At 46.6% G+C, this 14,185-nt stretch overlaps 1 protein-coding gene across 2 annotated transcripts in view; it reads right to left on the reverse strand.

Moving 5' to 3' along the window:
* The window catches only part of AOX1 (aldehyde oxidase 1), a 198,677-nt gene that overhangs the window by 153,532 nt on the left and 30,960 nt on the right, over positions 1-14,185 (reverse strand). For both annotated transcript variants that reach the window (XM_050916607.1, XM_050916608.1), the window contains 2 exons: positions 2,775-2,944; positions 1,088-1,214 (listed from right to left, as the gene is read on the reverse strand). In XM_050916607.1, coding sequence (XP_050772564.1) covers positions 1,088-1,214; positions 2,775-2,944 — 297 coding nt within the window. The remainder of the gene's footprint in view (positions 1-1,087; positions 1,215-2,774; positions 2,945-14,185) is intronic.

Consider the following 14,185-nt stretch of genomic DNA (forward strand, 5'->3'; position numbering starts at 1 on the left):
AAATGTTTAAAAATAGATGATACAGAGTGTTGAAAATTCAGTTATTAGTCATCGGGGGTACCATACAGAGTACAGGGGGATGTTAGTATTTTGATATTGGATAGCGCATAACACATACAGTCTGCAGTATCCCCGATGGGGGGGTTTAAGGTGGATGAATCAAGGTACAGTCAGCAAGCAGTGAGGGTACATCACTCATGCAGGAATTACAGGCAATCATAGGTATAAATAAGTGGGCTGAGTAATGAGGTTAGGATGACCCTCATATGGTGGAGTTCAGTTCGGTTCGGTAGGTTCAGGGGATAAGGTTCAGCAGAGGAAGTCTTCAGGTCTGCACTGTGATTTCAGGTGTGAGTGTAGCACGTGTAGACATATCTGAACTGACTTCAATCTACTTAGCTCATGAACCAATAGCAGTGAAGACACAGTAGCACAGACTTAAGTGTGGGCTAGCTGCCCAAGTAAATATCTAGTGTGGGCTTGTGCAGCCCAGCTCACACTGAAGCCCATGTTGCCATGGCTTCACTGCTACTGATGCTCACACTAATAGATTAAATCTAGCTTGGGTATGTCTACATATGCTGCGCTCAGCCCCTCACTCCCAAACTGCAGTGTAGACATACCGTCAGGTGCTTTAGAAAAGACTACCCTATATCCTGACTAGTCTGATTCATCTGATTTAAAGAGGTATGTCACAGAGTTCAGTTATTTTGATACTTAGAAAAGAAATGGAAAAATAACTAAGAAGTTGCCCCATAGAGCAGCCAAAATACACTTCTACCCCGATATAACGTGACCTGATATAACATGAATTTGGATATAACCCGGTAAAGCAGCACTCTGTAGGGCAGGGCTGCGCACTCTGGCAGATCAAAGCAAGTTCGAGATAACGCGGCTTCACCTATAATGCGGTAAGATATTTTGGCTCCTGAGGACACCGTTATATCGAGATAGAGGTGTAATTCCCAACATACACATTCTACAAATGTTCAAGAGTCAATATTGTTCCTGTTTAGTTTAATTATAAATCAAGAATCAAAGAGATATCACCAAAGAAAAATCATAGCTACCGACAGACACTTTATACCTTATCTTTTGCAAATATAATCTCTGGATCACTGTAATAGTAGAACTCGTTTGTGGCTGGGACGTCCTGAGCTGTTATAATATCAAACACTCCTGGTGCTTTGAGGGCCTCTGATGTATTAATCGATCTAGGGGGAAAGTATAAAGTAGTTAGCGCCACACATTGTTGCATGTGAAATAAGATGATACAATATATATATAGGTAGCCTGTGCCACAAGACTCTGCTCTCACACAGCTCTTTGTGGAAGCTACTGGTCACTGTCTTTATCCTCCTTAGAGATAACAAGATTGGGTAGAGGGAAGGGAACGTTGTTGGTGAGCTGTTTCCCTTCCAGAAAAGACTGCTTTGTAATAAGAAAGTCACTGTCCCTTTCCCCCATTAAGCAGAATTGTGTTGGAGAGGATGGCAGTGGCCCATTTGCTCCATAGAGGAATATCACCTATGAAACACCCAGCCCCTTGCAGTGCACTCCAGCTCTTTTGGTAGAGACAGAAAGAACTCTGTTTGGTCCCATCCTCTACAAGGTATGCCTTTCTCCCAAAGCAAGAGAGAATCTTGTATTATAACGACTGAATGTTAAAAACAAATACATGTGTTGTAGTTTGTGGGAAGAGCTCAGATGCTCTCTCATTTGTTTGACTCTACATATCTATTTTGCCTGGATAGTATACAAATCAAACCAAGGGATTTCAGGCCAAGATTTGTACTGGTATTATCTAAATACCAAAAGTTTTGTTAACCCTGCAAATTTAGGTACCATCTCCTGTCTAATGACAATGCTAAAGAAATCATGTAATTAGCATAAAGTTCTCTGATGGAATTATAAATTAGGACAATAGTGTTAGGTCAGGGATTTACTGGTGTAGTTCTGAAACACAAAAGAAGGCTGGGCGTGTCAATCTCTTCTGCATTAGTAGGAGAAAAGATCTGTGGCACACAGTGATAGAATCAATAATGCAACCAGGTTACTTGATGATAACTACAAATATTTAGGACTCATTTACACACAGCAGATACATTAGTGATTTTAGTTAAACTCTATATTGATTTTAAACATGTTTTACAACAATTTAGTTTGCACCTGTTAACACACAAATTAAACTGCTGAAAACCAGGTTTAAACTGATATGTGTGTCCAAACTGCATTGGTTTAACTAAATCAGTGCAATCTTAGGGTATGTCTTCACTACCGGCTGGATCGGCGGGCAGTGATCAATCCAGCCAGGGTCGATTTATCATGTCTAGTTCTAGATGCGATAAATCGACCCCCGAGCGCCCTCCCGTCGACTTCTGTACTCGAGCTCAGTGAGAGGCGGAGGCAGAATCGACGAGGGAGCAGCAGGAGTCGATTTACCGGGGTGAAGACACCACGGTAAGTCGATCTAAGTATGTCAACTTCAGCTACGTGAATTAGTTCCCCCCCACCCCCAAGTGCAGACCAGGCTTTAGTTATACCAGAGCATTTTTTGTGAGCAGCTCAGGCCTTACAAAGATGCTGAGCTGGTATTCAGATTAGTATTCCCTCATCAGAATGTTCTGAGTGTCTATCCTCTGTTACAAAGCAGAGTGGCTGAGATTTTCAAAGCAATCTAGGGAAAGTTGTGCATCTAAACGCCCTCACTGCTCTGAAAATCTCAACCATTGCCTTCATGGTTATACTTTTCTTTCAGGCATTTATGCACTTACACAATCTTTGCATGGGCTCTGGAACTGGTTACCACAGCCAGAAAGAGCTCTTCATCCACAGCACGAATGTCATCACAGTAAAGAGCTTCACCAGTGGCGTGTTTTATACCAGCCTGGTGCATGATGGGACGTCCTACTGGATCCTTGGGAAGCTGCTCTGGGTTTACTTCCTGCTTAGTTAAAAAAAAAACAATCTCTAGCCCAAGAAAGACAAGCCAGGGTGTCTTTCTATTAGAGTCTGAAAATCTCAGTTTAACAGTACCTACTTCTGGCATAATATAATATACAGATTAGGCTGGAGCATTTACTAAACTGCTGGTCCCCAGAGGTCACTTTAATCCCTCCTATGCAATCGTTTCCAGAAGTCTACCCATTTTGTTTCTATTTTCTCCTGAATTTTTCTATATTTGCTATGTCCTTTATGACACAAAGTAGCCAAAACAGAATGCAGTGTTCAAGAGGATGATGTGTTGTCTTATTGATAGATACAGTGGTGCTGTAATAATTTTCTGAATTATTCTCAAGTGGCTTCTGTTGTGTATTTCACCTTTTTGGCAATACAGTGCAGTGAGCTATTCATAGTGACTCCTGGATTTTCCCCCTGAAAGCTTCCAATTAATTCAGCACAGCTCAGTATGGACAAGCAGTTTAAATGTTCCTTCCAATGTGCATTCCCTCATAGCTGCCTGTGAGGAATTTAATATGTGACTGCATTGCCTATTAATTTTATTTTTCTAGGTCCTCCTTGAGAAATAATTTTTTGCCATCAGCAAATATTGTCATGTACTCATTGCCGCCCTCTGCCCCACTTTACCGGTCCATTAATAAACATCCGGAACTACTAATCCCACTGACTTCTCACTACTAACCTTTCCCTATGCTGAGAACTGGCTATTTATTCATATTTTCAAATCCTCTTTCCCCCTACAGTCTCCAATGCACAGGCAGTTTGATTAACCTCTCCTCCCTCCAGTAGCTCCCTCTCTATTTTCTTTTTAATCAACTGTCTGCTACTAGAAATACGTTGAGAAATGACAGTTTTAATTAGATGTTTCCTACCATGAACTTCCTGATGGTTGGACTTCCCAAGCCAGCTCAGCTGTGCTCTAAGAGAACATTACAATAGTCTTATCTGAATAAGCACAGTACTTGCATTTATTTACCTGCTGTTAAAAGATTATATTGCTCATATTACAAAGGCATAGACTACAGATTTGCAGAAGATAAGTACTGACAGCAGTACACTGGCTTGCTTAGAAATCACTCATGCAACACAATGCTGAATAATCTGAATAATAAAATACGCCAACTTGTATTACTTAGTCACTGTCTGTTGACAGGCTGCTGGTGGTCTCTGACACCTTAAAAAGGAATCCAAGACAGGAATATCTGGTGTATGAAAAGCAGTGCAGCCTGGTGGCTGGCAGCACAGGACTGGGACTCAGGAGAATTGAATTCTGTCACTGCCCTGTTGGGCTGACCATGGATAAGTCATTGCACTTGTTCCCCTAATCACCCTTTGTTTATGTAGATTGTAAACTCTTCAGGGCAGGGACTGACTACTACAGCCTTGTCTACACACACAAATTGTAATGATTTCACTAAATCAGTTTTCAAGCAAGTTAAACTGGTGCACCCCACTTGTGAGCAGAATCTGAAAATCAGTTTAAGTGTCCCTTATAACAAATTAGCTGGAAGTTGATTACCTTAAATACACTGATATATGATGCTCTAAAACTGATTTTAGAGTATCCACAAAAAGAGTTCACACTGACTTAACTAACTCAGTCTACATTAAGGTAAATCAGTTCAACTTGCCTATGTTTGTACAACATCTAGCATAATGGGGTCCCGATCTTGACAGTGGCCTCTAGGAGATACTTTAATACAAATTAATTATAATGGGTTTGCCACTTCAAAGACAGCTCCAGGTTCACTGAGGAATCAAAGACTGCAAACAGAAAATGGAGTGAGATTAACACAAGCACAAATAGATCAGGTGCTATCACTGCATTGAAAGGAAATGTAATCTCATTTTTATTAGCACATAAACCCAGGCAGAGCAGGAGCTCAAATGATGGTTCTCTGAACCATCAGCCACTCTTCTCCACATACTTTAACATGCCACTAAAAAAGAGGTTCTATTTCCTTTCAGTGCTGTGGTACATTTTTGCTTGTCAGTGTGTGCTATATTTTCTGCCTGTTGGACATCTTTAGTTCCTGAAGGGACATGAAGTTGTTTGTGAATCTAATTCTAATGAATGGGGGATGTGATATGGCAGCTGTACCATTTTGCGATCACTTTCTAAAGGTTGTTGTTCTACTCTCACAAGAGCTTAGTGGGACCAAAAAAGGATTTGTCATTTATATAGGTAAGATTATCCAGAGTTATAGCAAGGATCTAAAAATGCCAACAAACAAGCAGTTTCAGAGGGGATTTAAACTCTCATGCTCGAGGGCATATGCTTGTGACAGTGTACCCCATAAGACTTTATGGGGTGGAGGTGCTTATAAATGTATGTATGATATAACTGGAATAGAGTTTTGTTACATATGCCATGTAACATATCTATGTAAAGGTTATGATCTACTGGTTATGTTCATCCTAGCTGTATACAGGCACCATTTATGTGTTCAAAGTTATGAACATTGGCTGTATAATTGCTTGATTTCTAAGTAGCCTTAGTTAGAACATTTGGTCACTTCTTGGGAAACGCATGTGCTCAGTCAAGAAGCATTTAACAGACAAAAGAGCTTGGAAGACTCCAATCCACATAAGAAGTCTACCTGAGGACATTCAAGGTAGCATGTGGGTAATGACTGCTACCTGCAAGTCCTGAGTCATGCATGGGCATGTGACTTGCCCATGTGATTCAAAATCTCCATTTTGTGACTGGATTCTAAACAGGGTGAGGAGGGGGTCTCCAACCACAAGAGAAAGTCTGTTTAAACCCCTGGGAGACCCCTCCATTTCGTCTTCAGCTGGCTAAAGAACTAAAGAAGGAGCCTCTCCACTCCCACCCCCCAGGATACTTAAAGGAAACTGGAACAAAGGACAGTAACTACAGGGGGTGTGAGTGATTGCTGGACCCAGGCTAAAAGGAGATTAGCCTGTAAAAGGAAGCATTCTGGAACTGGTGAGGATCCTATCTCTATTTAGTTTGATTAGACATAGATTTGTGCATTGTATTTTATTTTGCTTGGTAACTTACTTTGTTCTGTCTGTTACTACTTGGAACCACTTAAATCCTACTTTCTGTATTTAATAAAATCACTTTTTACTTATTAATTAACTCAGAGTATGTATTAATACCTGGGGGAGCAAACAGCTGTGCATATCTCTCTATCAGTGTTATAGAGGGCGAACAATTTATGAGTTTATCCAGCATAAGCTTTATGCAGGGTAAAACGGATTTATTTGGGTTTAGACCCCATTGGAAGTTGGGCACCTGGGTGCTAAAGACAAGCACACTTCTGTTATCTGCTTTCACGTAAACCTGCAGCTTTGGGGCAGGTAATTCAGACTCTGGGTCTTTGTTGAAGTAGACAAGAGTGTCTGGCTCAGCAAGAGAGAGTGCTGAAGTCCTGAGCTGGCAGGGAAAACAGGGATAGAAGTAGTCTTGGCACATCAGTTAGCAGCTCCCAAGGGGGGTTCTGTGATCTAACCCGTCACAATGTTAATCTCTAATTACTGGAGATAGTGTTTCCCCTGTGGGGGGTTCTCCTGTAACTGCCTGCTGCAGGGTTTCTTGCACTATCATCTGAAGCTTCTGGCACAGGTCACTGTCAGGATACTGGACTACATGGGCCACACTGATCCATCCAGTATGCAATTCTATGTTACTACATGCTGTGCAGTCAGAAGTCCATCTTAGGAGCAGCTAATCAGCCCATTTACCACAATATATTAATATCCTGTTGCAAGTTTCTAATTACTCATCATTCACTACAAATGAACTTCTTGAACCTACTGAAAAACCTTCTAAATCTGTAAATAGCTACATGTGACAGCGAGTGGAGCTCTGTGCTTACTGGAAAATTTACTGAAATGGAAAGCTATTCCTCTTGTGAAATGGGGATGACAAGTTTTGTCTACAATGTTCAATTTTATAAGCCATGTGAAAGTCAGTGATGTATGAAGATAAACAATTACTTAAGTTTCTCCCTGTTCAAACATGTTGTGATAATGAAAATACTAATGAAACACTGATTCTGACCTAGATTTGGTTCTATATTAAAAGGAATGGTTTCATCCTTTGTGATATGTTATTGTTACAATGAGGTGTTTTTTCTGCAGTTGTGTAAGCCTCCAGATTTTCTTGTTCCTGACTCTGCTCATGTTTTAACAATGAGAAAAAAACCAGTCATTCTTTGTTTTTGCTAGAAAACTGACTTTAAAGTAGTATACAATTTACTATGCCTGATTCTCCTCTCACTTTATACTAGTAAGAACCATGTGTTTACTGCAATGAAGTCAGAGTTATATCAGCAGAGAATATGGCTCTTCTCTGTGTAATTTCACATCAGGGTGACCAGATGTCCTGATTTTATAGGGACAGTCCCGATTTTTGGGTCTTTTTCTTATATAGGCTCCTATTACCCCTCACCCCGTCCCGATTTTTCACATTTGCTGTCTGGTCACCCTATTTCACACAAATATAATTTTGTTTAAGAGCTATTGACAATAGCACATTATGATAGAGTAACAGATTCTTCAAGCACTTTGCATCCTCCTCCTACCTCTTTTTTCCCCCCTGCTACCTCAGATTTTCAGATTAATACTGACTTCTTTCTGTCCCTATGTCACCACTGGTACAAGAGCCTTCTCCCCTGTAGCTACTGTGCCCTGGAACAGCCTTCCTATATCTTTTTGCCTCATAGATGCCCTAGCTCATTTCAAATTACAATATTTCTTTCCATCAATTACCTTTGCTGCTTAATTTCTCTTCCCCTCTGTGATTTATTTGATTTAACTCTAACTGGAACTCTAATTTTAAGATACAATCTTATATTAATATAACAGAAATGTTTTCAGTTTTCCATTGGCTCCCATTCCCACTGTCACATAGGGTGTAGCCCCAGGAATAATGCTGCTGTTTCCAGATGACCATCACTAGAGCTGGGCATGAATTTTTGGACTAAACTTTTTAAATCAGCAAATGCGAATTAGTCAAAACCAGAACTTTGCAAATTTCCTGTTTCAAAAAAACTTTGAGGGAAAAAAAAAGCTTCAGAATTGTTAAAATGTCCTCTTTTGTCATTTTCTAAATGAAAAGTTTGATTTTGCAGTTTGAAATGACTTTTTATAATTTAAGTTAATTGATAGGAAACACAAATGTAAAAAAGTCAAAATTTAAATGAAACATTTTGAAATTATCACCATGAAACATTTTGATTGCTTTGATACAAATTGTTTTTGGATTTTTGGTTCATGAACATTTTTGAGATTTAGACTTTTTGTCCCGATTTGGGATGGGAAAGATTTTGAAATCTCAAAAATTCTTGCAGAACAGGAACATTTTGTCTGCACAAGGACATGAAGAATAGCTCTCTGCTCCCCTCTGCTGCTAAATTTTACTTGAACACATGATAATCTGTTCAATCACATATAGTAGAACCTCAGAGTTATGAACACCAGAGTTACAAACTGACCAGTCATCCACACACCACATTTGGAACCATAAAAGACGGTTCCTCACCTCTGTAACTGTTGTTCTTCGAGATGTGTTGCTCATATCCATTCCATTTAGGTGTGCGTGCGCCGCGTGCACGTTCGTCAGAAGATTTTTACCCTAGCAACCCCCGGTGGGTCGGCTGGGTCGCCCCCTGGAGTGGCGCCGCCATGGCGGCAGATATATACCCCTGCTGACCCGCCTGCTCGTCAGTTCCTTCTTGCCGGAACTCCGACAGTGGGGAAGGAGGGCGGGTTTGGAATGGATATGAGCAACACATCTTGAAGAACAACAGTTACAGAGGTGAGTAACCATCTTTTCTTCTTTGAGTGATTGCTCACATCCATTCCAGTTAGGTGATTCCCAAGCCTTACCTAGGCGGTCAGGTCGGAGTGAGATGTCGCAGACTGTAATACTGCGGAGCCAAAGGCTGTGTCATCCCTGGACTGCTGAACCAGGGCATAGTGAGAAGCGAAGGTATGCACTGAGGACCAGGTAGCTGCGCGACATATCTCATGGATAGGCACATGAGCCAGGAAAGCAGCAGATGAGGCTTGAGCCCTGGTAAAGTGTGCTGTGAGGTGGCTCGACGGAACGTGAGCCAAGTCGTAACAGGTGCAGATGCACGATGTCACCCAGGATTAAATCCTTTGTGAGGAAACGGGAAGGCCCTTCATGTGCTCTGCCACCACGACGAAGAGTTGGGGGGTTCTGTGGAAGGGCTTTGTCCGCTTGATAAAAAAAGCGAGCGCTCTACGGACGTCTAAGGAGTGCAGCTGTTGCTCCCTGCGCGATGAATGCGGTTTTGGGAAGAAGATTGGAAGGAAGATCTCCTGGTTAATATGGAAAGCTGATACCACTTTGGGGAGAAAGGCCGGGTGTGGATGCAACTGCACCTTGTCCTTGTGGAAGACAGTATATGGAGGGTCCGCCACGAGAGCCCGGAGTTCAGAAACCCGTCTCGCCGATGTGATGGCTACAAGGAAAGCGGTTTTCAAGGACAGGTAGAGAAGGGAGCAAGTTGCTAATGGCTCGAATGGGGCCAACATAAGTCTGGTAAGAACCAGGTTGAGGTCCCAGGTTGGGGCGGGGTGGCATACCTGGGGGTAAAGGCGCTCCAAGCTCTTGAGGAATCAAGATACCATAGGATGAGAAAACACGGAGTGGCCATTCTCCCCTGGGTGGCAGGTAGAGACGGCCGCCAAGTGCACCCTCAAAGATGATATCGCTAGGCCCTGTTGTTTAAGGGACCAGAGGTAGTCCAAGATGGTAGGGATGGGGGCCTCGGCGGGAAGAAAGTTGTGCTCTGCACACCAGCATGTGAAACGCTTCCACTTGGCCAGATACGTTGCTCTAGTAGAAGGTTTTCTGCTTCCCAGGAGAACTTGTTGCACTGGGGCAGAGCAAAGCAACTCAGACTGGGTCAACCACTCAGGAGCCATGCCGTGAGATGGAGGGACTGCAGGTCTGGGTGATGCAGCTTGCCGTGGTCCTGAGTTATCAGGTCCAGGTGCAGAGGTAGTGGGATAGGGTCAGCTTTGACAGGTCTAGCAACATGGTGTACCAGTGCTGCCTGAGCCACTCTGGAGAGATCATGATCAAGCGGGCTCTGTCTCTGCGTACTTTCAGTAGGACCTTGTGGACGAGCGGGAACGGTGGAAAGGCGTATAGCAGGTGCGTTGTCCACAGTATGAGGAAAGCGTCCACTATCGAACCCTGTGACAGGCCTTGAAAGGAACAGAACATCTAGCATTTCCTGTTCTCGCGGGACGCGAAGAGATCTACACGGGGAAATCCCCGCTTCCGGAAGACTGGAAGAGTAACATCCGGGCGAAGCAACCACTTGTGGGAAAGGAAGGATCTGCTGAGGCGATCCGCCAGAGTGTTCCGAAAAAGGAACGCTATGAGGTCTATAGAGTGGGCTATACAAAAGTCCCAGAGTCGTAAGGCCTCCTGGCAAAGGGTCGAGGACCTTGTGCTGCCCTGTTTGTTTATATAGTACATGGCTGTCATGTTGTCGGTGAATATCGACACACAACGGCCCTGCAAGTGCTGTTGGAACGCCTGGCAAGCAAGGCGGACTGCTCTCAGCTCCCAGACATTGATGTGCAAGGCCAGTTCCTGAGATGACCAAAGGCCTTGAGTGCGTAGATGCCCGAGGTGAGCACCCCAGCCAAGAGATGATGCGTACATCGTCAGGGACGCAGAGGGCTGGGGTGGATGGAACGGCAGCCCTGCACACACCAGGGATGGGGTCAGCCACCATTTGAAGGAGCCTAGGATGCTCGGGGGAATGGTGACGATCATGCCTATGGCATCCCTGCCTGGTCGGTACACTGAGTTGAGTCACGATTGGAGGGGGCGGAGGCGCAGTCTGGCGTATTTCGTCACAGACGTACAGGCCGCCATGTGACCCAGGAGACCGAGGCAAGTGCGAACTGAAGTCAACGGAGCAGCTTGCAGACTTTGGATGATGGCCACCATTGCCTGCAACCGGGGCAGCGGTAAGCAGGCCCTGGCAAGGTTGGAGTCCAGGGTGGCGCCAATGAAGTCTATCCTCTGAGTGGGAGTCAGAGTGGATTTTTCTGCATTGATCATTAGGCCTAGATGTAGGAAAAGGTCCTTGACAATGCCGACGTGATGGGTCACTTGTGCCTCGGAGGTTCCTTGGATGAGCCAGTCGTCTAGATACGGAAAAACATGTACCCGACGACGGCGGAGGTGGGCGGCGACTACAGCCATGCATTTCGTAAATACTCTTGGAGCTGTAGAGAGGCCGAACAGCAGGACCGCGAACTGAAAATGTTGGCGGTTGACTACGAACCGGAGGAACCTCCTGTGAGGTGGGTAGATGGCTATGTGAAAATACGCATCTTTCATGTCAAGGGTGGCATACCAGTCTCCAGGATCCAGGGATGGAATGATGGTCCCCGGGGATACCATACGGAACTTCAACTTTACCATGTATCTGTTGAGTTCCCGCAGGTCCAGGATAGGTCTGAGACCCCCTTTTGCCTTGGGGATTAGGAAGTAGTGGGAGTAAAACCCCTTGCCCCATTCGTGTTCCGGTACCTCCTTTATGGCTCCTTTGGTGAGGAGCGTTTGCACCTCCTGGAGGAGGAGTTGCTCGTGAGAGGGGTCCCTGAAGAGGGACGAGGAATGGGGGTGGAAGGGGGGGCGTGAAATAAATTGGAGGTGGTACCCAAATTTCAGCGTGCGTAAGACCCAGCAATCTGACGTTAGCCGGGACCACGCAGGGAGGAAAAAGGAGAGGCAGTTGGAGAAAGGAGGGAACGGATCGTTTGATGATACTGGTATGACGCCCTCGGGCGCACCTTCAAAAGGAGGGTTTTGGCCCTGTGGAAGGTTTGGAGGGACCTTGGTTCTGGCCCCCTTGATTGCCTCCGGCGACCGGTTCTACCCCACCTTCTAGCAAAGTCCTGTCTCTGTCTGGGCTGAGGGTAAGAGCGGTGTGGCTGGGGGCAGAACGGCCTGCACTGAGTCACTGGCATATGCATGCCCAGCGAGCGCATAATGACCCCGTTGTCTTTTAGGCTTTGCAGCCTAGGGTCAGCCTTATCTGAAAATAGGCCTTGCTCTTCAAAGGGGAGGTCCTGGATTGTATGTTGGAGCTCCGGGGGAAGGCCTGAGACTTGCAGCCAAGATATACGCCTCATAGTCACCCCGGAGGCTAGGGTCCTGGCTGCAGAGTCCGCCGCATCCAGGGAAGCCTGGAGGGAAGTTCTAGCCACCATTTTTCCCTCATCCAGGATGGCCACAAATTCCTAATGGGAGTCCTGCAGGATCAACTCCTTGAATTTGTCTGCCGCCGCCCAGGTATTGTAATCATAGCGGCTAAGGAGGGCTTGTTGATTAGCCATGCAGAGTTGGAGCGCCCTTGCGGAATAGACTTTGCGCCCCAGTAAGTCTATGTGCCTCGCGTCTTTTGATTTCGGGGCTGGGGCCTGCTGGCCATGGCGTTCTCTCTCGTTAACCGACTGGACAACAAGGGAGCAGGGAGGGGGATGGACATATAAATATTCGTAGCCCTTGGAGGGCACCATATATTTATGTTCCACTCCCCGGGCAGCAGGTGGAACAGAGGCCGGAGACTGCCAGATTGTGTTGGCATTGGCCTGGATTGTCCGTATAAAGGGGAGGGCCACTCTGGTGGGGGCATCTGATGTTAAGATGTCCACCACTGGGTCCTCCACCTTCGGGACCTCCTCGACTTGCAAGTTCATATTCTGTGCAACACACCTGATGAGGTCCTGGTGGGTCCTTAGGTCGATCGGTGGGGGGCCTACCGACGACGTTCCGGCTACTGCCTCGTCAGGGGAGGAGGATGAGGAGATACCCGGGACAAGCAGAGTGCACTGCAAGGGGCGGGTTAGTCGAGGGCTCCTCTGGGTGGACAGCCTCTGTCTCCCTCGGGATGTGGGAGTCCTGTGCCTGGGTCAACACTTCCTCCAAAACAGAAGGAGGAGGGCGGCTAATGGTGGCCTCTGGCACACGGTGCTCTGACGTGGCAGAGCACGATGGGCCTGGATGCGCACCTTGGGCCTGATGATATGCCCAAGATGTCCAGAAAGCCCACTGTTGAGGTCCGTGATCCTGAGCCTGGGGCTCGTGGAATAATGCAGCAGGCACATCAGCGTCTCTGTCCTGGGCATACGCACTGTCTGCCTGGGAAGACACGGACGGGTTCCGGGACGGCCAGGGAGGAGCTGAGAGACTGTGGTAAGTGTCCCTCTGTCTCACCGTCGGTGATCTCCTCGGCACTGGGGTCATACCGGTGCCGAGAGCGAGACTGGGACCTGCAACCGGCGTGGTGCCGGGAGGTCGACTTGGATCTTGAACGTCGGTGACGGGAACGGCAGCGAGAGTTGCGATGCCAGGAGAGGTGCCAGGAGCTGGAGTGGTACTGAGAGTACCGGGTCAGAGGCTGAGACGTTGATCTGTGCCGTGAGTACGACTGGTACCAGATAGGTGAGCTGTGCCGGGACTGCGAGCGGTGTCGGGACCGTGACCGTCCATGAGATCGTGAACGGCGCCGGGACCTGGATCGTGATTGACGCCGGTCTGCCGTGCTGACGGAAGGAGGTTTCAATATAGCCGGTTTGCCTCTGGAGTGTAGTACCCGCACCGGCGGTGCCAGGGGTTGAGGCAGGACAGACTCCGTCATGGCTATAAGGTCCCTGGCTGTGGAGAATGTCTCCGGTGTAAAGGGGACTGTAAGCTCAACCACAGGCCTCGGCGGGAAGCTCTCAGGGACCAGACTCAACAGCCCTCGCAGGACCGGAGTCGACGGTACCGCAGCAGTCGGTGCGACGGCAGGTGTAGGTGACGGGCGGTCCGAACGAGGCTGCAACTGTGGTGTCAAGGACACAGAGGTAGTGGAGGGCTTCGACCTCTTCTGCTTCAGGGAGAGAGATCGGTGCTGAGCAGGTCCCTGCGCCGGAGATGCCCAGTGCCGCAGTGGCTTGGCGGTGCCGGGACCGTCTGGTGCCAGAGGAGCGCTGCTAGCAGATTGCTCAGCGCTTGGTGCCGAGGATGGAGGGTTCAAAGCTGCCTCCATGAGGAGATTCTTTAAGCGAAAGTCTCTTTCTTTCTTTGTCCTCGGTTTAAATGCCTTGCAAATACGGCACTTATCTGTAACGTGCGATTCCCCAAGGCACTTTAGACACGAGTCGTGGGGATTGCTTGTGGGCATCGGCTTATGACAGGCCGAGCATGGTT

This window comes from Gopherus flavomarginatus, chromosome 10 (assembly GCF_025201925.1).
Source record: "Gopherus flavomarginatus isolate rGopFla2 chromosome 10, rGopFla2.mat.asm, whole genome shotgun sequence".
Taxonomy (NCBI): domain Eukaryota; kingdom Metazoa; phylum Chordata; order Testudines; family Testudinidae; genus Gopherus; species Gopherus flavomarginatus.